This window comes from Haliaeetus albicilla, chromosome 1 (assembly GCF_947461875.1).
Source record: "Haliaeetus albicilla chromosome 1, bHalAlb1.1, whole genome shotgun sequence".
Lineage (NCBI taxonomy): Eukaryota > Metazoa > Chordata > Aves > Accipitriformes > Accipitridae > Haliaeetus > Haliaeetus albicilla.
In genome coordinates this window covers 56544980-56570333 of record NC_091483.1, presented here as the reverse complement: position 1 = coordinate 56570333, position 25354 = coordinate 56544980, and the positions used below count along the sequence as shown (strand labels likewise).

The window sequence follows — 25354 nt, the reverse complement described above, 5'->3', positions numbered from 1 at the left end:
CTATTATGATGATTCTGTGATCAAAGCATTAGCCAACAGTTTAGTTCAGGCAATTAACTCACATCATAAACTAAAAAAAAAAAAAAAAATTTAAAAAAAAATCTACTAATGGTCTTACCAAACAGTATATGTTTAAAAAAAAGTAGTAGTATGAACTAAAATCCACAACCACAGTTTCTAAACCCCTACAACTCAAATTTCTAAAGGTGGTAAGTGGCTCGAGTCTGTTAATTCAGGCTTTATCATAGTATTTGCAATCTAAAAATGAAAGGAGGAAAGACTTAAGACTGTTAGCAGCAGAAGAATATGTCCCTCTTGGAAAGAAAAAAAAATATTAAAAAAAAAAAGACTGTTCACAGATGTCACTTTGAATCAAATGTTAAAAGGAGAAAAATAAGTAAGCAACTAGAAAACAGGGAACCTATACTTCTTGCACCTATAACAAGTGTCAAACTGTGAACAAAAAGTAAAATAAAACCATGTAAAATTATTTCACTAAACAGTTTGCAAGTTATGTAGAGAAGAACAGCTAAGAATTTTTCAGCTAAATGTCAAAAAAACCAACTTTGCTGGCAGTTAACAGTTTCACAGAAGGATATTTTTTCAAGATAAAATCTAAAGAAAATTCACCCTACAACAGTTGGTAGTTCAGCAGTCCCTGGAAAGTTGGATAGTTTGGCATGTCTGTCTTGAAGAGGTTTTAAGAAACTCCCAAGCTCCAGATAACACACTTTCATACCATACTGTTTGTTTTGCAATGGGTTGCTCTCCTAATATGTCAAACGGAAGCTGCTCCCCTTTCTACAAATAACAAAGTGTTCATTAGGTCAGGGAAATCCATGAGTCGTTAGACTACTCATTTTACTGACAAAGTAGTCCAATGACATTTCCTGAATATAATTATTTCTGGAGAGCAGAAAAGCTGCAAGAGATTGGAAGAACTCATAATAGAGCTGTCAAGATACTGAAAGTGAAGACATTCATCTGGGGCACTAGAAAATAGGGGAGAAAAGCCCAATCTTACTTATATGTAGAAATAGAAGAGATCCAATCGTATGTGACCTCCCATAATCACATAAGTATATATATTTAAACCAACCCCAGTTAAATTAAATATTTATTTCACCTGAACTTGAAATGTTTCTGAAATCAAAGTTCTATAGAATGAAAAAGTCATTTTCCTACGTAACTCTAATAAGAAAATGGAGGAATTAGTCATTGTTACTCAATAATAAGAGAATACTGAATATCGCACTCAGTTCCTGAATCTCTTTCAGGAACTGCTTTATTTGTTAATTCTAAGAAACTAAACAGGAATATTCCTCAAAAAAAACCCCAAACCTTTAACTGCTTTCCTCTGGCGATATCTGCTTTTCTTTAGCTCACAGAACACTGTAATTTTATAATCATATCAAACTGAGCAAAGGGACAGATTTTTCCCACAGGCATGAGTTGCTTCTCCTCTGGCATTGATTTCTTTTGTTTTATTAAACGATTACAGCTTCATGGGCACTAAGCATTCAGAGGCTTTTTGCAAGTTTATTTTTTGGAGTTTCTCAGAAAGAAGGAGAGAGCTAAGACCAAGAAGCTAATCTCCAAATCAGCAAGCCTATGACTTAATGCTATTAGAAATCCTGTGGCAACAGCACAGGACCAAAACTACGCTTGAGTTCACTCTTTAGTAACTGTTATTCTGCTCTCAAACCTTTATTTATTAGTAGGACCCATGAGAAAGAAGGAAGCAGGCAATAACAAAGCCACAAAATAAGGTTGAAATTAAAGTTTACTTTTGGTTGCATGCCTGACATGATGGCAGTACAGTGACAAAACAAATGTTAAAATCACATTTTAGGCCACTAGAAAATGGCAGATGAATGAGGACCGAGAAATATTTGAGGCATCATAACAGTTTTCCAGCTAGTACTGATGCACAAATCCTTGCTTTGCATCCAAAATTTTGGTCAAACAGTAACATGTTTGGTAGGAGTGAAGACAGCAGCAAGGGACAGTGAAGCTGATTATCTCCCTAATGCTTTTTCTCCAATTGCAGCCCCGTCGTGCTCCACGTCTTCCACCTACACTGTCAGTGCACAACTGCCGAGGCCAAATCTTGGATTTTCTAGCACATCCAATGCACACTTAATGCCAACCCAGGAGTATCTATAGCGACACCAAAACCTATCCCTTAGTCTTGTTCTAGAAGAAAACATAACTCCAGTTGGTAACAATAGCGGGGAACAAACAGTGAGTCATGCTTTTTTTCAGAAAAACACTATTATTAATCGTGGGAATTCCTGTCAATGAGGAGGTGATCTGTAGTCACCTAACCTACTTTTACTGGTGATTTAAGCAGCCCTCCGAAATGAACATGTTGCACCACTTAATCAACTCAGGCTCTGCAAGCAGAAGATCCTATTAGAATCCTTAACGCTCTATTACTGGCAATAAAATGCAGCAAGTTGTAAGAAGGCCAATTAACTTTAAATATGACCATTTGGGCTTATCCCTCAATGGATGTTCAGAAAGCATCTATCCACCATAAATCCTCAGGAATGCTGAAGAACTATTTATAACATACTGGTGTGTATTTTTATGTCAATGAAATAGGAGGAGAGTCCTACACACTGCAGTGGGAACAGTTAAGTCTGAATCACTGCTTGCAAGATAATATACTTTAAAGAAGCTCAGGCAGGATTAAAAGCAACCCCTGCAAAAAGCCAGAATAGTTCAGTGTTAGATAGAGATGTTCCATGTGGGCTGAAGAAGCGATGCCAGGCCCTAACCCTGTGAAGAGGAACATAAGACAGCTCTCCCATGCATTTTCTGCCAACATATGGGTTGAACTGCAGCACAGCTCCCAGTGAAAGACTTTGGGCTCCATTATCCCCGCGTCTCCATAGGCAACTATCACTGCAGAGATCTCCACTGTATGTAAACAGTCAAATCCTGCACAGGCTTTCTATATATTGCAGATTTTGCCATCAGGAGTCACACAGCCAACTGGGAACGTTAGCAAACGAGTCTGTACAAAGGTTTCAACATACAAAGTACAATTTAACTGCTAAGTGCAGTTATTGCTGCTATTATGAGATCAGTCCCAGGATACATAAACTACATGAAATTATATTACATCAGTTCCTACAGCGACATCTAAAAAAAAAAAAAAAGTAGTTGCTACAGATTTTATTTTTTTTTTAAATATAACTACATGTGAAAGATTTGGTGCTTTCTCCTTCCAAATTCTTGCTGCCTGAATAGGTCTGATATCTTTCAAGTGAAGAAAAAAAAAAGGGGGGGGGGAGGAGAAGCCATCATATGAAGCATGTTCTCTTGTTTCAGTCTATCAGAAGGAACAGCTGAGGACACCTGCTATATGTAAGATTTCCATTAGGAAGCCAGAACAACTAGGTAGGGCATTTTTTAAAAATTAATGTGGAATTCAAACACATGGGCTACATTCTCTACCAAAAGACATATACAACAAAGGCAGCAGCAGCACACAACAACGTTTGTCTCTACATACGTTCGTCCATCAGCATGTCTGAACCCTGAAAATGGAAAACCATACCTCCAGAAATGAGGAGATTACTGTTTCTTTGCCTGTTCATCAGCAGATAATCTCTGCTGAGGCAGCCAACAAGCTTGATACTGGTGCCAATTTTCATGATGTGGACACCTGTCTACTAAGAACTGGACTAAGAATATCAGCTAATTTTATGCAGGTCACTGAACAACAGACAGATGGTAATGACTTCAAGCATTACTAACCTGGGCCAAATTCAAATCAGCCAACTACAGGTATCTAACACCACATCCTGTTAAGCCCTTGAGTCATCTACTCTCACCAACTGAGGAAGACTGGACAACTGCCTGAAAAAAAAACGATCAGCTTCACTTCACAATGCTCACTTTAAGTCCATTTGCAATCTAAAAAATAAAAATAAATTACAATATCCATTACGCTGAGCAATGGAACCTTGAAGGTACACGAGTTCCTAATAAGAGCAGATAATCATGTAGATATTTTTCTTTTCTCTAGAAACAGAAAATTGTCTTTGCTCTTCAAATTTATTCTGTGTTTATTTTCTGACTAAAGTCACTCCTCCTGCACTGACAGGAAATCAAACTCTTCAGAAATGCTGTTCATCAGCTGAACATCACACAGCCTAAAAGGGGCCGAGAAGCCCTCTCCTACCCTTCTTAGGGGAGACAATGGCCAACATATTTAATTCCACCAAGTACTCAGCTGCACTTTCACAGGTATGAGATCATGAGAAAGAATATGAAAAGAGGAAGAAAAGAAAAACGAGTGAACAGGGTCCTGTTCCTTCTGCTCACAAACCAGCGTACATGGCAACTTCCAAACCGAAAGGCACAGAGCTATCACCATTTCGCTAGCTGGTAGTGAGACCTGCAGCTCATTCCAGACTACCTCACACAAATAAACAGAACCCAAGAGGAGAGAGAGCTCCAGCTTTCACCGACCGATGGGCAGTCACACCACAACGAGCCAGGAACATCCTGTGTCAGCTTGTTAAGAGCTAACGTCAGTGGGTTTCAGAGTCAACCCGAGAGCCTTGGGCAGGAAGCAAGTCACACACCACCTTCTTTCTTTGGTCTGGCCATACAATCGGCCATTAAAAGCAAGACACCAGATGAGATGTTCTCTAAAAGGCACAATTCATTAAAAGTAGCAGATACATGGCAGCACACAGTGATGCTGCCCTCGCCAGCTTCAGTCCCTCCATTCTTTCTTGCTTCTCTAAGTGCAGGCTTAAGTATGATGAGTTACTGTATCATGAAAGTTTCAAAGACACCATTACATTTTTTAAAGTTGCAATCCAATACAGGTTTAGACTGGATCTTGCAGGCCCTTAACTTATGTCAAGAGTTGCTCAGGTAAAGTCTGAAACCATGCCAGTGTTTAAAATGGCAAATCAGACCCAGGCCTTTCACTTCAAGCAAATAATGCTCCTTTTAAAAATTCTCTGGACTTCTAGCATCACTTTGAAACTAATCACCAGCAGAAAGGGGATTTTCAGAGAAAAGCCAGCTTTTGCAACTTTCTAGAGTTTTCCTTTGTGTCATACACAACATTTTTAAAAACAAATGAAAACTGGAGTTAGGGTATAACTAGAAATGCTTTTGCTTCAAAGTTTTACAGCTGAATCAAAATAGCACTGTGGTAATACTTTTGAATTTTCCAGCAGATAATCCTTTTATTTAATCACACTACAAGTCGGTTCTGTAAACACACTGTTCATACAGAGTGGTTTTGACCAGGAAACCCACATGCATTACTAATTGCATTCTGAAATTCACGATAATGATATAATGGAGCATACAGTGTAGGGAATGGAATTTACTTCATTTCCACCACACTATTTTCAAACATCATACAGCATTACTTTATTCATTAGTCCCTAAATACCTTCCCTCTCCTGAAATTCAAAACTCTTACGCATTTAAAGTTTTCCTGACAGCACTTGGGTTTTGGGTTGGTTTTTTTTTTCTTTACTACACAAAACTGCCCATTCTGCTTTGTTTCACTAAATTTCTAGGTGAAATCTCTACTTCTCTCTTGCTTCTTTAGATCCCCCCTCCCCAACTCAATGGGAACTTTCACTTAAATGGTCTTTAATAACTTTTTCATAAACCTTTCTGGTTTTGTTTATTACACTACCAAACCTCAGAGTGCTTAGCAACTGACAGCAACTTTTTAGGTTTGTTAAATCCATTTAATATAGTGGGTTTGTAATGCAAGGTGTCAATCCAATGACATGGGAAACTTCCTTCTTCTATTAACCCTCAACATACGCCATGCTCCTGCATAAGAAGTACCAAGACAAGCTTCCACGTACTCCACTGAGGTTCAAAACCCTCCTGAGAGACCATTTCCGCATTTGTAAGCATTCTCAGGCAATTTAACTTCTCCTCCATAACTACCAAAAATTGTGCTAATTAACAATAGCATGGAGAATCTGGATACAGTTTTAGGATATCTCAAAAATCGAACGTTTTCTACTTTGCTCTGCATGCGAAAAAACTTCATGAACTGTTATTTGTGGCAACTCTGGAAGATGCCAGCAAAATTCAGAATTTGGCTAACTCCCCAAGTCTGATTTTAAACATAATTTGAGCCAGAATTAGAAATGTTTTCATTGATTTGAAGTTTAAAATCAGCATCAGTTAGACCTCTGTGCTGCCTTTTGTTCTTAAAATAAAACCTTCATTACATTTCGAGCCACGTGAAAACTAGATGGTGAATCAGCTTCAAGAATAAAACAAAAATAAATATTCTGCTGTTCATCAGAAAGTGATGTAGGTTTAACATTACCAAAACACACTATACTTTCCATCTCTAAATATTGCCAACCCCCTCTGACATTTTGTCTGCTATGCCACAAACTAGTGGGTAAACCACTTCTAAGAGTCAAGTCCCATTTGTCATGAAGATTTAACAGCAAAAACCACCCCCAAATATAGGGATTTGGATAGTGTATATTTTAATAACTAATCCACAGTTCTTACTCTGAGTTATGTCAAAAAGCCAGATCTGACCAATTGCAGAAATTTCTTTCTTTGGTTAGTTTTGGTTTGTTTTTTTTAAAAGTTGTTCCTGCAAAATCAGGTGAAGATAACTGAGTTATGTCAAAAAGCCAGATCTGACCAATTGCAGAAATTTCTTTCTTTGGTTGGTTTTGGTTTGTTTTTTTTAAAAGTTGTTCCTGCAAAATCAGGTGAAGATAACTTTTGCTGTAAGGAGCTAGGGAGGCAGGCATCATTTTCAAAAATAAAGTATTTTTTCCCCATATTTTACTTAGAAGTTCTGAACTGAAAGATGAGTGGTTTAGATGTTACAAGGAAAGAAGAGGCAAGAAGCAATATAATATCCATTTTGTGAAATATTCACCCAGAAGTGTTTTCCCCAGGCTGAAATCTGAGAGTTTTTTTCTCCCTCTATCATTTACTTCAATATTGCCGTTATAAAAGTTCGGGGAGATACAATGAACTTTTTCTCCTTGACAGCATTTTGCTGAAAGTCTGCAACACTTACTGGGGAAAAAGATCCACTCTTGCAAAATATCCTGCAAAGGACAACTGTATGAAAATAAAAAATCAACATAAACTGTATGTCATATTACATATTTAGTAGTTGTTTAATTTTGGAAATCTGATAATGCTCATAAAGCATCTTTGCTAGATGACTAATTAGTTGGCATTCAACCTAAAATGATGCCAAACATAGCACTTCTCTTGTACGCGTGCAGAAGTGTCTGTAACCTCTCCGCAGAGACTAAATCGCAAAAGGCTACCGGTTCCCAATGATCTCTCTGGGTACCAGTAAATTTAGCTTCCTTCTCACTTAATGTATAAGCTAACTTACAGAAGGCCTCATTTTTCCATAATAAAGGAGTGATCAACGATGCTAGGTGTTGTCCTTTAACAATCATGATCATGCATGTGAGCACTGTATATGGCATGTGGGGAACGTGTTGGCATACATGTCAGTGTAGATGGATCACGTGCATGAAGACAGTACTTTCAGAGGAGGAAGAAAGTATTTCGCAACATAAACCTACGCAAGGATCTCATTCAATCCTGTATAGGAAGCAGCCTATAAAATGCTCCTTACAGCTCTGTGCATCCTAAGAAGGACTGTAGCATTTCCTTTTTTTTTTTTTTTTTAACTTTCAAATCTGTATTTTTAATATCTTCATTCCAGATTACAAAACAAAGTTTTATTTCATCTGGATCCTAGCGATTTTTGGTTCCAAGTCTCTACACAGCACCATCAAAACCAATAAAGAACTGCAAGTCTGGCTGCTTCTTCAGCAGCACAGAACTGCATCTTAACAGCCTGGGGCACGAAAGGGGCAGGGAAGGGGCACGAAACCCCCGCATGCAGAGCAGAGGTGAAGGCAAATTCGAGACTCCTCCACTTGTAATTCCTATACAGCAGTTAAGTCTACTACATCTAAATCAAAGCTGGAATTCGAGCAACTGTGGTAAAGAACTGGTGTGCTCAGGCGCCTGAGCTCTGGTTTTCCCCAACTAGTGGAACAAAACTCATCAAAGACGTGCCCTCTTAGGCCAGTAAAAGTGCACTTGTTTCTATCAGGACCCGATCCGTGGCATTTAAGGGGTCAAAAACTACCAAGAGCCAGAAGAATCTGGATGTCAGACAGGTCCCTCCATCCCCATCAAGCCCACGCACGCCGGCTTCAGGGCTTTTTATGTTCCAGCGCAACAGCAGCAGCAGCAGCCCGAGCGCAGGGTGTGGGCAGAGCAGCGGAGCGGGGGCTGAGCCCGGGACCGCCCCAGCGGGACCCCCACGGCCGGGGTTACTGGGGACCCCCACGGAGCTTTCGGGGCTTCGGCCCTTCCCTCCCCGGAGCGCTCGGACCCCGGGCCGGGGGAGGGGGGGGCAGGTGGGACACGCCACACGGGTTTTCGGACGGTAACGGGTCGGTACGATCGGCAAGCGCTGTGCCCCCCGCCCCTGCCCGGCGCTCTCCCCCCGCCCCCGGCCCCGCACCGCCACCGTACCCCCGAATCCCGGTCGCAGCCGGTTGTCATAGCCATCCAGGAGGCTGTTCAGGATGCTGGTGAAATTCTCCGGCCACAATTTCTCCTCTTTTTTGCCCTGCCCTGGCGGCCCGGTGAGACTACGAGGCAAAGAGGGAAGGGGTGAGCGGAGCCGCCGGGAGCCCGCGGGGGCAGCGGCACCGGGACCGGCCGCCCCGGGGACCGGCCGCCCCGGGCCCCGGACTTCCCCCCCCGCCCCCCCGCAGACCGTCCGGGGTACTCACCACGTCGCCAGGCACAGGCAGTGCAGGAGGGCGATGGAGAGACCCGAGGACATGGCGATGGCTGGCTCCTTGGCAGAAACCATCTTTGCATGCCATACTTCACGCCTGGGCACGTTAAACGCCTTGTCCGGGGCGGGGAGGGGAGGGGGACGCGGGGCCCGGCGGCGGGGCGGGGGGGAGGGGAGAGAAGGGGAGGGGGGGGCGCGGCGACGGCGGCAGCCCCCGGCGGCCCTACATGCGCGGCGCCCCGGTTGCCAGGCGCCCGGCCCGGACGGAGGAGAGGCGACTTTCCCCGCACCGTTAACTCTCTCGGGGCAACAGGCGCCGGTCCCCGCCGCTCCGTCCCCCGCCCCGCTCGCGCTCGCCCTCCTCCTCCTCCTCCCCCCCACCTCCGCCCCGCCCCGCCCGCGGCCCCGCGCTCCGCTCCGCTCCGCTCCGCCCCGCCCCGCTCTCCCCCGCCGCGGCCCGAAACCCACCGGCCCGCCCGTGGCCTGCCGGCGGGGGTGCGGCCGCGGGGGGTGCCTGTGCGGGAAGGGTGGCTGGGAGCGTGGCGGTGGTGACCGCGGCGGGCGAGCGTCCCTTCGTCCCAGCCATCTCTGCTCCCCACGGAGGGGAGAGGGACGCACACCACACACACACACGCGCTAAACCGGGAGCGGCGGGGGGGCGGGAAGCGATCGGTTCCCCAGCGAGGAGGGTTTGGGAGCGGGAGGGTCCCTCCGCTCCGGCGTGAGAGGAGCTGGGGAGGAGAGGAGAGGAGAGGAGAGGAGAGGAGAGGAGAGGAGAGGAGAGGAGAGGAGAGGAGAGGAGAGGAGAGGAGAGCCAGCTCTGACTTCAAGGTTAAAACAGGGCGCAGCCGAAGCGGATGGGAGCGAGTGGGTTATCCCGGGTTTCTAAAAGCAGAAATGCCAGAATAAGGGAATGGTTTCACATTCTGTCTTTTTTCTTTTCATTCCTATAATTAGGAAACAAGATTTGGTGACCCAAATAATTTCCATTATGCAGGGTCCAAGGGATTCTGCAACAATTACAGTAAAATCCACTCAGAAGTGTTGCTAGTCTGTCACGGGCTATTGGGATAGTTGGGTGCCGAGGGGAAGAGAGGGGGAAAGGAAGGGAAGGGAAGGGAAGCGGGGGGCGTCCCCCACACAATAGGTGTTGGCAATAAACAACTTGTTCTTCTGATCAAGCGTGCTGCAGGGACAACTGTTTACGTTTGGAAATCGGCGTGCATGTCAGTTCTAATGAGGATGGCGAAGTTCATCGTGCAGGAGCACATAGAGCAGGTATTGTAATTGACTCCAAGACTACAGTACTGTCAGTGCTGACATAAAAAGGCTTTATTCATTACTTGCTACAGCATCCCCAAGCTCCGAAATGCCTGATTATCTTCAAAACTACTGTACACTTGAAATCTTCCTGATTGTACTTCAGAGCTTATTCCAGCTAGGGTGCCCTTTGCTGATTCCTTTGAAAAACAATTAAAGCTGTGCTTGAAATCCATTTAGCTTGCTGATGCTGTTTATCTTTCAAAAAACTCTGTCTAGGCAGTCAGTTCTGCTTCCAATTTTAAAAGCCCAATTTAGGCCTCTGCAGATTACTAGTTGGCTTACTGAGATTTTGACAGGATCCTCATCTCCTGACTGCCTTACAGGATCCTGATCTGACTGCCTTACTGGAACGACAAATGCTCTGCTGAAGCCCCCCAGAGCGGGCAGCCTGCCTATGGACGGCACGTGTGCTCCATGCGGTATTTACAAGCCTGGACAATGCAGACGGTAGGATGTCATGCCAAGGTCACTTCAGCTCCTGTGACGAGGCTCTGGGAGCAGCCTGTTTAACTCCACACACAGGTGAAAACCAGCACGCCAGTAAGAGTCCACTGCCCTGGCTCCCTTAGCAATCTGATCAGGAATGACAGAAGGATGGATCAGCAGCTCTTCAGGAGTCTAATTTCACCACATCAGGTAAGTTTGCCTGGTTAATCAGCCACTTTTGATCTATAAAGTGATGTAATTTGTTTTTCTGGACCAGTGTTCTGCTGTAGCATGGACTATGCCAAAGGGATACATAGAACTGGCCTCCAGTAAAGAGAGTCTCTAGTTTTTCTGTCCCTTGCAAGAAAAGTAATCCCTTGTTGCAGAACACTGAAAGTATTTCTAACTAAGGTTATCTGATCTAGGGATGCCTCAGAAAAATTTTGCTGGCAGAAGCCAAACTCACAAAACTGAAGCAAGGGCAATAGATGGCAATTGAGAAGCGGGAAGAATCCTGCTGGCTAGTCACAGAGCAAACCACAGCTCTACAGCACTGCCACTTCTAGCAGCTGCCATGGAAGAAAGCCAGCAACACCCTGGCAGAGCTGGGGACACCCTTGGGTTTAGATTGTCTTATTACCTTCTGCATATGTATAGACACCTGTGTGAACTGAAATAGAAAAGTCAAGTGGTATTCACCGGTAATGATCTCCCCACATGAATGTCCTGAGAAATGTTATCACAACCCCCTCTCAGATCCGTGCCTGGAGTCATAAGGAACTTGGATGCTGTACGTCCAGTAGTTCTGCTACAGGTAAAAATCAAAGAAACTCACTCTGTTATCCCTCTTTCCAGCAATTTTAGGAACTGAGCTGGTCTTTGAATGATTCCCAGGTTCTTTAGAACAAAGAATAATATTATTGATTCCTTTTGTCTCTTCAGTACAGGTACTTCAGTAAAGGTAACATCAAGTTGAAAGATTTGTGGATGTGCCATGCCAGGGCACCAGGCGAGAAGTACTCACGGCTTCTAAGAAGATGCTCATGTTGTTTTTTCCAAGAAAAGGTAGACATAGTGCCCTTCTGTCACACCCTCCCTGCCGCAGGTTGTATTGATGTAGGATCCAGGTGACATCTGGGTGCATTTACTCCCTACAAGTGCTAAAACTAAATGAGAAATCACTTTCTCTAAATCAAGAAAATGAATTCTAACACTTCTCAAATTTATCAGTGGTTAATACCTCCCTTAGATCCAGCAATGACTATCAAGAACTCAGTAAGATTAATACCAAAACCAGATTGTTGTCCTTGGTATCTGAAAAACTGTGTCATTTGTATATTGCTGAAACTTTTATAAAACTAGGCTTGAAGGAAACATAAATCAGTTGAAAATAACAGTAAACAGTCCTGTAAGCCAGATATATCACCTCTGAGTACTTGTTTATACCTTATGATATATGCATTGCCCTGGCTAATTTCAACATTTTTTGAATTGCATCTTAAGAGATATTCTTTATTCCTTTGTAATGTATTTGTAGCATAGACACATACAGAAACTCCCAGGGTGTTTCTTTGTCACCAGCAGATGTATGCTGATTTTAAAAATACTGCTTCAAATGGTCTTTGATCACTTCAAAGAATTTCTGGGTTATATCATGTCTCTAAAAGAACTTGATGACTCCAAGAAGGATTTAGTGGTCACAGGCTGAATTGATGGTGCCTAAAAATGTTTGCTGAATTCGGTGTTTTCTCAGCTTCTCCAGCTTTTACCACCAATTCTTCCAAGATTTCTCCAAAGAAATCTCACCCATCGTGGACTATTGTAAGAAGGGGGCTATTTTTGCCCAGCTCCATATGCTCAGAAAGCACTTGAATATCCTAAATACCTTTTTTTTTTTTTTTACTGCCCCTATGCTGATGTATCCTCCTAATAATTTTTTATGAAGCAGACATTCTGGCCAAGCCTCAAAAGCAGTTTTATTGAAAGCTATGGATCTTCAGGTATAGCTTGATCATTTTTTATTTATCACAACACACAGAGAAGCAGAAAAGTTTTTCATCACCCTTCTCATTTCTACTTTACCATCAGATTAAGTGCAAAGAAAAAGGAAGCCGGTACTTTTCTTGTGGAAGGCATTATCTAACCTTTCAATTTTTTTTTTTTTTGGTAAACTATAGCCTCCACCAACAAACAGGTTATATAGGTAAATTATAGGTTACATCCTTTTCCCCAGCAGATTTGATTATTCAGCTGATTTTGACCTGATATAGTCCTGGCATCAAATCCATGAAGATAGAGAAGCTTATATGGAAAAGACTGCGAAAATCTTTATTGCCCAACTATATATTGCATAGTTAAAAGCCTCTAACACTTAGAAAAGAGGAGATAAAACTGGGGTCACTGCCAAGCACCTAAATGTTTCTTTATCTGAATAGCTAAGTCATTGATTTCTTGGACTTTTTACAGTTTCTGCCCATATCAATAGAGTTTCTTACAGCCTTGATCAAATGGCTTGTCTTCACATACATCCTTTTTAAAGGTCAGGGGTTGAATACCCATTCTTTGGAAAAGGTATACCCCAATCCCATTTTTGGTAGATGACCAAGAAAAGATATGAATACATTTTCTGTACAGCTAATTAGAGGGTCTTTCACTCCCGTCCTTGCACCTCCTCAAGTGTGTAAGGGGTCTTTCACTCCCCTCCTCTCCTGCATCCACACACATTAAAGAGATCGTGGGAACCTACAAAAAAAACCCCACCTGTCCTTGGTTTTATCAAGACTTTGATCTGGAGCTCAGGAGAACCCTGAACTACCTGTTCAGGGAAGAGTTTTTAATCAGTGGGGACATGAGGATACTGTGGGCCTTGATTGCACCTCTAGGGAAGTGCTTATGTTTAAGGAGTCTGGATTTTGAGTCTATTGATTGCAATTTCAGTTCTGCTGTGGGAGCAGTAAGATAGATGCTTAAGCTCTTTCTGGCTCTTCTTCCATCTTTACCAGCTTTTCCCCCCTGCTGCAGTTCTAGTAGTTTTCTTTCCAGCTTCTCATTTCAGTATCTGATCACAAAGTTGTTACCTCCAGTTTTAGAAGGATCCCATTGCATTCATTGTAGTTAGTGTGTGACCAGGTGCATTTCTTTCTCTCCAGAATTTACAATCTAGATAGATAAGACTAACTAAGGATTGGACACAAGAAAGTTTTGCTGGGAACTGAGATGCAAAAAAAGTGACAATGCAACACCATAACACCATGTAAGAAATCTGCACCAGAACAGGAGCTTAATTCCAGTCTGCTGTGTCCCAGGTCAGTTCACTAATCACCACCTCAGCAGTCCTTTCAAGGCACAGCATAAGCTCTGTGTAGAACTGAACCTTCCGCTGGTCCAGCTTTGCTTCACTTCCATGGCCAGAACTCCTACGAAACTGCAGGAACTGATGCCGACATGCATTTAGCCGTATATTTTTTCCTCTGACATATGGTATTTACAAGACTGTTCTACAGTACCATGGTTATTTTAACACACATGTCCTTGATTGCTTGGAAAAAGGCTAGAAAATCCTTTGAGTACCAAATATATATATATATACACACACATATATATATATTGCTATTACTGATTGCAATAGGATTTATGTGGATTCTTCTAGTGATTGACACATGGATGTTTAAGGAGGTAAACTGTGAGCTTCATATTTAAGGGGACCGCCACTCTACACACTGCAATGGAAACATGTTTGTGGAAGCACTCACTGCAGGAACTGCCAATTTGGGGCAAAAAGTGTTCTCAGCAAGAAATCGTTAGAGAATTCCTATGCCTCCATCTCTCATTTCTCATCTAACCCTGCTGCTTCCCCAGCACACACACTCAGGTAATCAGGCATGTCACTGACCCATGTCACATCTGCAGCAGGAGCCTAGAGATGCAGGGGCCATCAGGGCAGGTCGCGGTCACCTCCTCAGTGGCAGAGTGAGGAATAAAGCAGATCTCCTGACTTCCATCTCTAAAATGGGCATCCCCCCAAAAATATGGTAAGAAGATCTCTTCATGCAGGGGGGAATAGAAATTTTTCTCAAAGCAGTATGAGGCTGTCTCTGCTTCATCGAGGTGAAGGACATGGCAGCCAGGGTTGTGGGGAGGAATCTGGGAAGCCACTGCCCTGTACCCTGCCTTCTCATCAGGGCTGCCAAGTTTAATGCAGTATGTGTCAAAAATTTTGGTTGCCCTGAGCAACGGTAGCAAACCTGCAGCTTTCAGAGGCGGCAGGCAGGCTGAAGAGAGGGGCAGGGGGCTGAGGCAGGGGCAGCTCGTGGGGGCTTCCGTGGCTCAGAAGGACTGGGGAGGAAGGCTGGGTGTTCCCACTTGCGGTCTCCTTCAGGTTCCCGCTTTCAGGCAGAGCCTCCCACTCTGCCACCTAGTTTTAAGACAGCTGCATCCCACTGCTGGCCCCTGCTCCCAGAGGGAACAGGAGAGCAGAAGCACCAACAAACTGCCTCCCTGGAAGACTTCATGTTCCCAGTCATTACATGTCTATTAATCCCAGAAGTGTATGAGTCATGGGGCAGAGGCCTGGGGAATGAGTTAAATATGCCATGGGAGCCATAGGTCTGTCTCCTGACTCACAGTGAAGCCATTGGCATCATCAGCTCTAGTGATTTTCTTGCTGCCTTCATGGTGCTTGGCTTGCCCAGGTCTTTCAAAGGCAGGAGGAGCCTTATTTTTCTTTAAAAGAGAGAGAGGGAGAGTTGCAAAGTCTCTGGATTGTACAATGGGGGAGAAAAAATCCAAAATTTGACCTAGGTGTTTTACAAGGCACTGCATAAAGAAATCAAAATCCTGCATGCAGATAAGTAAAACTGGGACTTCTGAATCTCATGACCCCTGTGGGGCTGACTTCTGATTCTCAAAACTGTGGGCCTAGCAGTACTGATGAGGCTCTGTTTATGCTGCTCTTCCCTCAGGTTGCCGTGCTGGGGGGTTGGTGAGCCATGCTCAGCACCGCCTCTGCACTGACAATGATGTTCGGTTAAGAAGAAACAGTTTGCTTTGGTTTGGTTCACTTCCCACCACTGCTCTCTTTGCTAATGTCAAGCACACAACATTAACAGAGAAACCTTCCTTTCTACTTGGAAGAGATACATCCTTTCTGTCATGACATTTTAAGAAATACTATGGCTTCAGAAGGAGCAAGGCATACAATCACCTAAAGATGTTCTGCATCTAACTTCTTACAAGGGACAGCTTGTATAGTTGTACACACACTACAGTCAAAACTTTCCATGTAATGATAACATCTCCGTACTAAATAATAATATCAGTGTTCATGTGTTAGGTAGAAAATATTCCCTTTAAAATGTCTTAGTATAAAAACAAACAGAACGATTTTTTATGCAAATAGAGCTGCCAAGCAGACTTTTGTAGTGGCCCAGGGGTCGGTAAACAGCTGAGCAAATTGGCATTTAGAGCTGTACTTGCAAGCTCTGCTTGCAAAGGCAAAAATTGCCATTGTGGTAATACACTTAATCTACAGAAGACACACAACCAGTCTGCTCTTCATTACCATCTGGTGGTTGTTGCATGGAGTGGCGTTACTCACATCTCAAAAAGTTACTGAAGGGAATTTTCATATCACGAGAAAAGAAAGGCTGCTGTAGCAGCAGTGGGCAGCACAAGAGGACTGGTTTTGTCTTACAGGCATTGATACAGAGGCATCAGGCCCAGAAAACACTAACAAAATGAGCAGGTGGAAAAGAGAAAATTAAGAAGCATCTGGTGGTACTTTAGCATTTTGTGAAGTCATTTAAGGCATCCCTGAATATCATTTACTGAGAACTGCTTGGGAAGCATAGTGCGCTGTTCCCTCCCACTGACAGCAATGGCAGCTGAGACCATTTGGCAAGATAAGGTATCTTGTTAACCACTTTTAATAACTAGTTTCCAGATCTGCTCCAGTACTTATCCAGAGAGGTATCTTACAAGTGGTATCCTAGCAGGGGCTGTGTGTCCCCGGTGGTAAGCAAGAGGAAGATAATAAACCCCTACAACTATATGGGGAGCTAGCTCTCCTCTCGCACAGTTTGGACTCTCCACTGTATAGTCTCTTCTCCTTCCCACACAATGGTTTCATCAAAGGGAAACTGTGCAGTGTGATTCAGCTTGGAGGGGACTTTTGGAAGTCATTGGTCCAATCACCTGCTCAAAGCATAGCCAACCTCAAAGTTAGATCAGGTAGCTCGGGCCTCTGAGGAGATCCTCACCCTTTTCAATCTTCTTGGAGTATTTCTTATCCTTGGAGTATTTCTTATGAAGCAAGGGTAGTCTACTCTTATACTGAGTGAAAGAAGTAAAATAACTGATGAAGTACAATACCCTTTTGCTTTTACCTAAGTGTATGGATCAACAGATGGATCAACAGATAATTGATATACAGTGACAAGTCCACTCTAAGTATTTTGCAGCAGTAGAAATATAACCTCTTGGTCACAGTCACAGAGGGTGCTAGTCTGAATACACCATGGAGTTGATCCAGTGCAGCTGCAGCATCTCGTCTTACGCACTAGAATCAATTTTTCAAGAAGAGCATGAAATGAAGTAAAATAAATTTGCTATTGTAATTATAAAATTCACAAAGCATAATACACTTAAAACCAGAAATCGTTTTATGGTTCTGTTGCTTTTTACCTTTAAAGAAAATGCACTCTTCAGTTCCTTTCCCAGCTCTGCCACTGATTTCTGTGACCATAGTTAAGACATTTAGGCCAAAACTTCTCAACAAGTGTAGCTAATAATAAGTGCATGAACATATACGAAGGCTTTTATATGTAAGAGTGACCCAGATTTTGTGGAGGCCGAATACCCAAATCTGCATTTAAAATTTTGATCCCCAGACCCCTGTGTCTGAATTTCCTGTTCTGTAATTTTAGAGGAGGCTTACCTATATTGCAGGGATATTTGAAGGTATTAATTAGTTCAAATGCACACAGTGGCTTAAAAATGTAAAGTACATAAATACTAAGTATTATTATCAAATAGGTCAGTATTTAACCAGTACTTGTGTCCTTGCTAGTTTAGACATTTTGTCAACTTTGTGTCTCATTTTGGATGTTTAATACATAATCAGCTTTCTAAATATTTCTCTGCTGGACACAGGCTTCAGAGTACATGAGATTAACACCATCTGAGAAATAAACACCCCTTAGCCAACACACTGTCTATATGAACAGGCCTCCACAGTCACCTCCCTGACCTCTTAGCCCACTTAGACATGAGAAATGAAGGACTTCCACTGCTGATGGTGAAAATGAGTGGGTGGAAAACCCAGGGGACAAGAAGGAAGCTGAATATTTTACAGAGACAAATACACAATTCCAGGAGGCAGACTTCACAAGATGAATGGTTTTAACAGGATGGATGAGGTCTGCATTCACAAGCGCTCTTTCTTTTCTCATGGAAAACCACCTGTGTCCTCCCTGTCTTACTACTCCAGAGCAATACATGCTCTTTTCCCTGCTGTACGGTTCAGCTCACAGCCCAAAAAGATGAAGTACAAATCTATCCTGACTTATGTATGATTTAGACACCAGGGTCATTTAGGTCCTGTTCCAAAATTCACTGAAGTAAACTAAAAACCTGCCACTCACCCTGGGGATTCTGGATCAGAACCAGAAAGCATTTTTCACTCCGAGTTCCCAATTTACTATGGTGTTGGGTTTTTCTCTATATTTAGAGTACTTTGTTTTCTTATAGCCTCATTGTTGTTTTTATCCTATTATACAAATATTCTAATTCCTCAGTTCCCCATCTGACAGGCAGGCAGGCAACATTTTGCCTTCATCAAAGGGGGGTGGACAGGAATTTGACTTGGCTGCCACTCCTGTGGCTGGCCCCTCAGACTGGTCTAACACAGAGACAATACTGAAACACATTTTGCAGATTTTCTGAAATTAAAACCTTGATAATGTCCAGAAGCTGAAGTAAAATTTACGCCTTCATGTGCTAGGTGAAGGGAGAGAAACTCTCTGAACTAGGGAACAAGTCACTTAAGGAGAAACTTGGAAAGACAAAGGAAGACACAACAGAGAGGTTAAGAATATGAGACATTAACTCATGAGAAGGATCCAAAAATCATCCCTTACAGTAGGAAGAGGTGAGAGGGAAATGCTTCCAAATTATAAAATTAAGTATATTCTTGATATTTCTTCTTTTGGCGTCTTCTGCCCATGAAACTGTCTTCTTTCAACCTCTTTCACTTGTGTCCAGAGATGGTATTAGAAAATATCTGAAGGTAATATTGTTGACATCACACAAATGCTTGCCGCTGCTCGGGTGAACAAGGGGATGCTTCCTCACCCCTTATCTCACCCTTTACTGCTTCTTGAGCATTCAAGTTCTGCTGATTGCCCTAAAAGAGGAGTCAGGATGGTTTTGCTGTCTGAGGTAGGTTTGAAGGCAGCCACAAGCAGTTCGGTCTTTTCCAAAATGCATGAACAGCAAATAAACCAATACCCCCTGTTGTTCAGCCATCCCTCCTGCAGGCTTTTTCTCCGAGCAGTTATCCCTGCGAGAGCCTCTGTGCCCACCACTGCAGTGGGAAGAGACACCAACAGGGGCTAAAAAACTACTAGCATCCCAGTTTTGTGATCTGGCTGAGGAACCTCTCTCTCACATCTTTACCAGTTCTCTTTCTTTGTGTTCAGTTTCTTTTTTCTTCCAATTCTTATTTTTGCACTTACTTTAGCCTTTATTTCAGGGGTTTTTTTTCAACTAGCTAAAAACAGCACAAATGACAGGGCGTAATCTATTTCTCAGTTTATGGACCGCTTCCAGTGACTGCTGCCAGCCCACACGACATATATAAATCATGGATTTTAGACCTGCACTTCTGCATCAGTTAAAGAGATAAGTAAAATTACTTGTTGTCTTACACCTCCCTGTTGACAAAGTGACTCCCAGCTGAAGAGATTCACATGTGCTCTTTATTTCAGCAAGCAAGAAGCATCTATCTCGCTCATCAAATGTGCTCCTGAGACAAGAAAGGAGTGTGCAAGCAGCTGTTGTGTAGGACTACTGCATTTGTTAAAATCATGCCCACTTTGTTTTCTCCCAGCGTAGGTATGACTATACATGGCGATACATATCTAATGCTGTCATTTTCATGGCTGTAAATCCACTCAACAGAATTCCAGAGGAATTTGCCATCAGCAAAGAAATCAGCCTCTAAGTTTTCGGTCTGGCAGCTTTTATTGTTATATTTTGCTGTTTTTCTAATACTCACTTTTAAATGTGAGAGGTGAAATATTTTGTAAATATATTCCTGAAATATAATGCAAATTTTTCCTTCTTGTCACCTTTGTCCTTGGAGGCAGCAGACAACCTTGATAATGAGTGGAAATACAAAATTCCTACCTTTCGGGAGGCAGGTGCAACAGCAAGAGGATAAAGAGCCATTTCTATTTGTGGTGACCGTTCTTGGCTCTGCTCTAGCTTTTACTCTTTAGGGTCTTACCATATACAGGTACAACCTCTTAAAAAACAAGTACTATTCAATCTCAACCAAAATGTCTGTTTCTTTTCTTACTGAACTTGGCTGTTTGAGCAGCATGTGATTTGGAGGCTCCAATGCACTAAGGATACTTTCAGGTAGATCTAATTTTAAAAATAGAAGCCCTGGCCAATGGAGAAGGCCCATGTTCAGCACCAGTTTTCATCCCAAATCAGACTTAAGTCAAAACCCCAAAACTTTTAATGTAAAACTAGTTTTGAGGAAAAACTAATTAGGACCTTCAATCTCCCCAGCAACGTAACACAGCAAATAAGCAGGGGTTACTGAAGATTAACAAAGGAACTGGAACTACGGTTTCAATGGAAGAACTGCAAACCGTACTTAGAGGCAGAAAGCGATGTTACCACCCTTTAGAGTAACAGAATCACAAAATACTTGAAATTGGAAGGGGAAGTTATCTAGCCTACCTCCTGCTCAACTGCAGAGCCAAGTTCAGCTCCTGCTCTGAGCTGCACTAATGTCAAAGATAGATCAGGTTGCTTAGGGCTTTGAAAGGCGTATCTTTTAATTTGAAATTTCTTGAGAGAAAATAATGTAGAAATCTATCTTTTCTCAAAGAAAAGTTCATTTTGATTAAGTATCTTCTTTCTTCTTGATGAAGGAATGCTTTGATCAACACACTTATGTGAAAATATCCCCAGAAAAGTTGCTTGTGTGACTGAATTCGGCCATTCTGATTCTTTATCGCTAGAAGCAAACAAGCTAGGCTTTTATATACGTGACTCACAGATTCATAAGCGTACATAGCAAGTGCATCACATCACTGAAATGGGACAGAGACACATTGCATTCTAGTGGCTCAGTGTGGTAAAATACTTCTGAGTATGAGACTACTACTCATATTTCTCTGCTCACTGCTTTTAAAAGGACTTATTTAACCTGACAATTTAAATAGGGTTTTGCAGTGAGCTGCTTCAGAAAACAATGAAAAGGCAAAGCTGGAGAAAATTAACTCAATTTATCAGAAAAATAATTTCTGGGCCATTCCAGTACCAGTGTTTCATTTCTTATACCAAACCCCCCCCCCCCATACAAATAAAGACAGGACCAGGCCTAAAAAGCATAGAAGCAAAGGTCTCAATCCTACAAATATTTATGCAACTTGCCATTGTATGCATCAGCCTGTTAAAATCAAGGGAGCTGCTTGCAATGGAAAGGTATATGTGTGCTTCATTTCTACAGAATAATACATCAGGTATTAACTCTTTCTGTCCTGCTTCTGACATCTCACCTGCACTGACAAACCTCAGTTTTTAGAAACTGTATAAAAGGAAGTACCTGAAACACCTTTTAACAGGAATCATAACAATATCACACTTCGTACATCTCTGTTCTTTAAGTATCATCTCCTTAAAGACAACCTCTGCACTGCTGTCTACAACTGCCTTTCTTTTTTCAGCAACACTTAAGACTACTGGCTCCTTGTAGTTAATATGCCCACAGAGGCCACTAAACTATAGAAATGCGTACAGACTAACTGCTGCCTTCACGTTCTTCATGTCTGTCTCAACACTTGTTGAATGTCTTCCTAACTTATCCTGGATGGTTTGTTCTCTGAAGCCAGGTTTGTCTTTTTTGATAATCTCTATAGTATCTGGCACAAAGATCTTGAATCTTCAGCCTCTGCTACTTCTCTTGAGCTAGCATCAGAGGGAGAAAGAGCTTGTGAGTCTCCCACACCTGGGATGAAGGACTTGGAAGGTCAACAGAGTTGCTTCCCACAAGTAGCGAGGAGGGGGGCACAGGAAGTGCATTGCCGGGGCAGGGGTGCAGTGCTGGACTTGCACACCCTGAGAGGAAGCAAATTCTGTAATGTTAAGAAAGGATGTTGGACGAGCAGTGTAGACACAAGGCTGGGAGATCTAAAAAGGGATTACAAATGAGTGTTACAGATGTTTATCTGACATGATTAAAGACTCACTAAATTATGCTGGCTGTAGATATTATAGGACAAAAGAATCCTATAGCTCTTACTATATATTCTCTTCTCACTTTGATTATTAAAGGTGAATAACTTCAATTCACAGTTTTGATATTTACTATTAATTCTTTAAAAGCACTGTCCTAAGTGTTTTACAGGCTCTTAAAAGAAAGTAGAACCTGCACTAAGAAGATCTTAATTGACCTTTACAGCATATAAAAAGAGGGATAAAAATGGGGCACAAAGAGGGCATGAGTTTTGAGCTGTACCTTTTTTATTTCCTAAGGGAAGGGCGAGGGTGTGGAGGCTTACTGAGAGACCCGAAAGAAAGGGAAATGGTTGGGAGGGCGAGGTGCTCTCTTCAGTGCAGGGCAGCATCTGAGTGTCTACAGATCCCAGGATAAAGCACAAGTCCAGTGTGTCACTCCACAGCTCTTCTCAATCACTTGCACAGCTTTCCCACTGCACTGAAATCCCCAAAGCACACTAAAAGCATCTCCAGCTTGCCGTTTCCTGCCATCCAAGACGACTGCTCACAAGCTGTATTTGACTCAAGGGAATACTGTAGGTATAAAATGACAATAGCATTATCACTAAGCAGATGAAATAGGTGACCTATTTTGTTACCTGCCTCCTTTCTCTAAGTATAAATATTAACAGGGTTTGTTTTTTACCTGCAAAGGTAGTAATTTCACAGTTCCTAGGTTTCATTTCATAGTTTTCAAACCCAACCATTTAGCTTAATTTTTACAAATTTGAAAATTTCATCTAAATTTTTGAATATATCTTAACAGTATAGTTACTGCAAAATGTCACCTTCTCAGTGCCAAGTAAGAAAAAAATGTATACCCATCCTAATTCTCTTTTTTTTTTTAGCTGGGGTGTATGCAGTACAAAAAGCCACACAGCCAAGCAACCTGTGGGGCACAGATGTCTGACAATGAATAATCCAAAAATCTTGAGCTCGGTTTCCCGTTCTGTTTTCTGTGCACACTGTTACACTGTAATGCAATTTTGCTAATTAATGATGCTGCTTTCACACTTAACACCAGTCCCGCTTCTGGTCTGTGGCTGGTGTACCTGTTCCCACAATAATTCTCCCCACTGACTGGAAAACTGCAAGTCCAGCTGGACACTTACATTACAAGTATCCTGGGTCTGCAAGTCTCTATTTTGAATTACTCTAACCAGTCATTATTACAAATACTAGCATTTTCAGTCATCACCCCCACATACAAAGTGCACAGTGTGAGGCACACAGCTGCCCTTCTCTGTTTTGAGCAGAATCACAGATAGACTTTCCCCCATTCTACATTTAAGAAGGCAGAAAGTATCACGAGAGAGAGATGGCATAGTCACTACTTTTGCAATTTTTTTTCCCCCCTAGTTTCATTAAAAGTTGTGGTCTTCCCTCCTAACGAGCTTATCCAGCAGGAAACAGGAAGAATTCCCCTTTTTCTCAGTGATCTTCTGTTCTTTTTAGTTACCCAACATTGTCTTTGTACTGTGTGCACTTTCTGATTCCAAATGAAAATGAGCATTGCAAAAAAGATCTTTAATAAACTTGAAATATTTGTGTAAAAAAAAGGTTCCCTCCTGAAAGTTTATGCATAATGAAGGTGAAAAATGAACATGCAACTGGCCCAGGATGGTTTTATGAATCATGCTTTGCAATTATATTACTTGTCTTGCTTCTAGTAAGCATTCGACATGCCTCAGAATATGAAAAAAAGTCACGGCTACTGTGTTAGAACTAGTGGATTTCAATTGTTTTAGTTTACTGGTGTTTATATATGCTTAATCAAGATGAAACTACTCCCCACCCAAAAGATCTGCCTTCACTAACACAGCCCAGAAAATACTTTAAAAAAATCTTATTTACAAGTTGTATATCTATCTCATAGATAGCGTAGAAATGAGTGGGAAAGGAATTTGGCATTATCATTAGCTATTGTTTAAAGGAAAAGATTATTGAACAACAAATATGAGAAAATAACCATAAGAAAAGATCATAAGAGCAGAAACTGAAGCCACTGCAGAAGTCTATTTTCTTTAAAAATATTGAAAACTAGTGGCAAAAGTCTCCAGATTAACCTCCTAGGTTTTTAGGCACTAAGCAGCCTGATTTCCAAAGTGCAAAGCAGCACATCTACTTATGTGCCTAAATTCTGGGGTGCTCAGCAAATTCCAGGATGCCTAAAAGCCATGTTGGGTACCCATCAGGTTTCACTCAGCCCAAGTGAGTGACCAAACCCCCCTGGAGTGGATGGAAAGACACACTGCTGTATTTTGTATCAAGTTTATTGGCTGCAAAAGCAGCTGCAGTCTGAAACACATTTGTAAATAAGACCACCAGATGTCTCATCACCTGCAAAAGCTTTTAGAAAATGTTTGTGAATGACAGTGATAATATCTGGACTTTGAAAGTTAGCCTCTTTGCCATGGTCGCTCATTTTTTATATCACCTGTTCTTTGTAAAAGAGGTTGTTAAAGAGCTGCCAAAAACCAGAATTATGTCACAAGGAGTATTTTTATCAGAATTACGACAAGATTCTTCTGCATTGGTGGTCTGGAAAAGCATGCTTTATTTTCCTAGAAACAGATCTTCTGCAAAGAAAGCAGAATTTAAAGTTCTTAAACTCCAAGTAAAACTATTGAGCATTTCAGTTGGTAACATGTGGGAGAGTGGAAGTTCTGCTGTTAATAGTTTACCTTTTTCAGTCCTGGAAGCAATGGAAGACATGTCCCAGATGTATTCCCATCATCCACCCCATGGGGCAAAAAGGATCCTTCTCACCACCCCTGATGTGGCAGTGTAATGCCATGCAGATCCTCCCTTGTATGGTTATTAAAAGTACCATATAAAACTCTTTGTTCCCAAGCTCCAACTACTGAGGGACCTTTTCAGTATTGTCTCCACACAGCGGGATATTGGCAGTTGTTTCAAGACCCCAGTTTAGAGCCCAGATGTCCCCAGTGATCAAGCTGAACAAAATGGAGTTGAACTTCCATAGCGTGCCACCTTTGGGAAACAGTCAACGGCTCAGTAGTCTTATTTTTGAGATGTTCAGTGGAGGAAGCTCAATGCTGCTCTGCAGAAGCCAGGATGGCTCAGCTGGGAGAGCTCTCAGAGGAACCAGCTTGCCGAGGAGAATATCCTCACCCTCCCTGGAAGTACACTTGTTGGGCTGAGGCATCCCTAATGGCAAGAGACCTGCAGGGCACGCTTAGCTCACACCTTCCTTTTCCGACCAGAAATGCACCTTTAAAACATTTCATCCACTAATGGGCATTCAGTCCA

At 42.3% G+C, this 25354-nt stretch overlaps 1 protein-coding gene and 1 long non-coding RNA gene across 3 annotated transcripts in view; one reads left to right on the top strand and one right to left on the bottom strand.

Annotated features, from left to right (window-relative positions):
• GABRA4 (gamma-aminobutyric acid type A receptor subunit alpha4) overlaps positions 1 to 9170 on the bottom strand; it is a 42908-nt gene extending 33738 nt beyond the window's left edge. The window contains exons 1-2 of the mRNA XM_069790786.1: positions 8814 to 9170; positions 8551 to 8669 (exon numbers count right to left, since the gene is read on the bottom strand). Of these exons, the coding sequence (XP_069646887.1) occupies positions 8551 to 8669; positions 8814 to 8896 (202 nt within the window). The 5' untranslated portion in view covers positions 8897 to 9170. The remainder of the gene's footprint in view (positions 1 to 8550; positions 8670 to 8813) is intronic.
• A 1302-nt stretch (positions 9171 to 10472) lies between these two features.
• LOC138685669 (uncharacterized) lies at positions 10473 to 24975 on the top strand. 2 transcript variants are annotated; one of them, XR_011325048.1, is made up of 4 exons: positions 10473 to 10780; positions 11327 to 11384; positions 11513 to 11635; positions 24775 to 24975. It is a non-coding gene; the product is annotated as an uncharacterized lncRNA (long non-coding RNA). The 2 variants fall into 2 exon arrangements; XR_011325036.1 differs by lacking the exon at positions 24775 to 24975 and having other exon boundaries at positions 11513 to 11981.
• Positions 24976 to 25354: the final 379 nt, after the last annotated feature.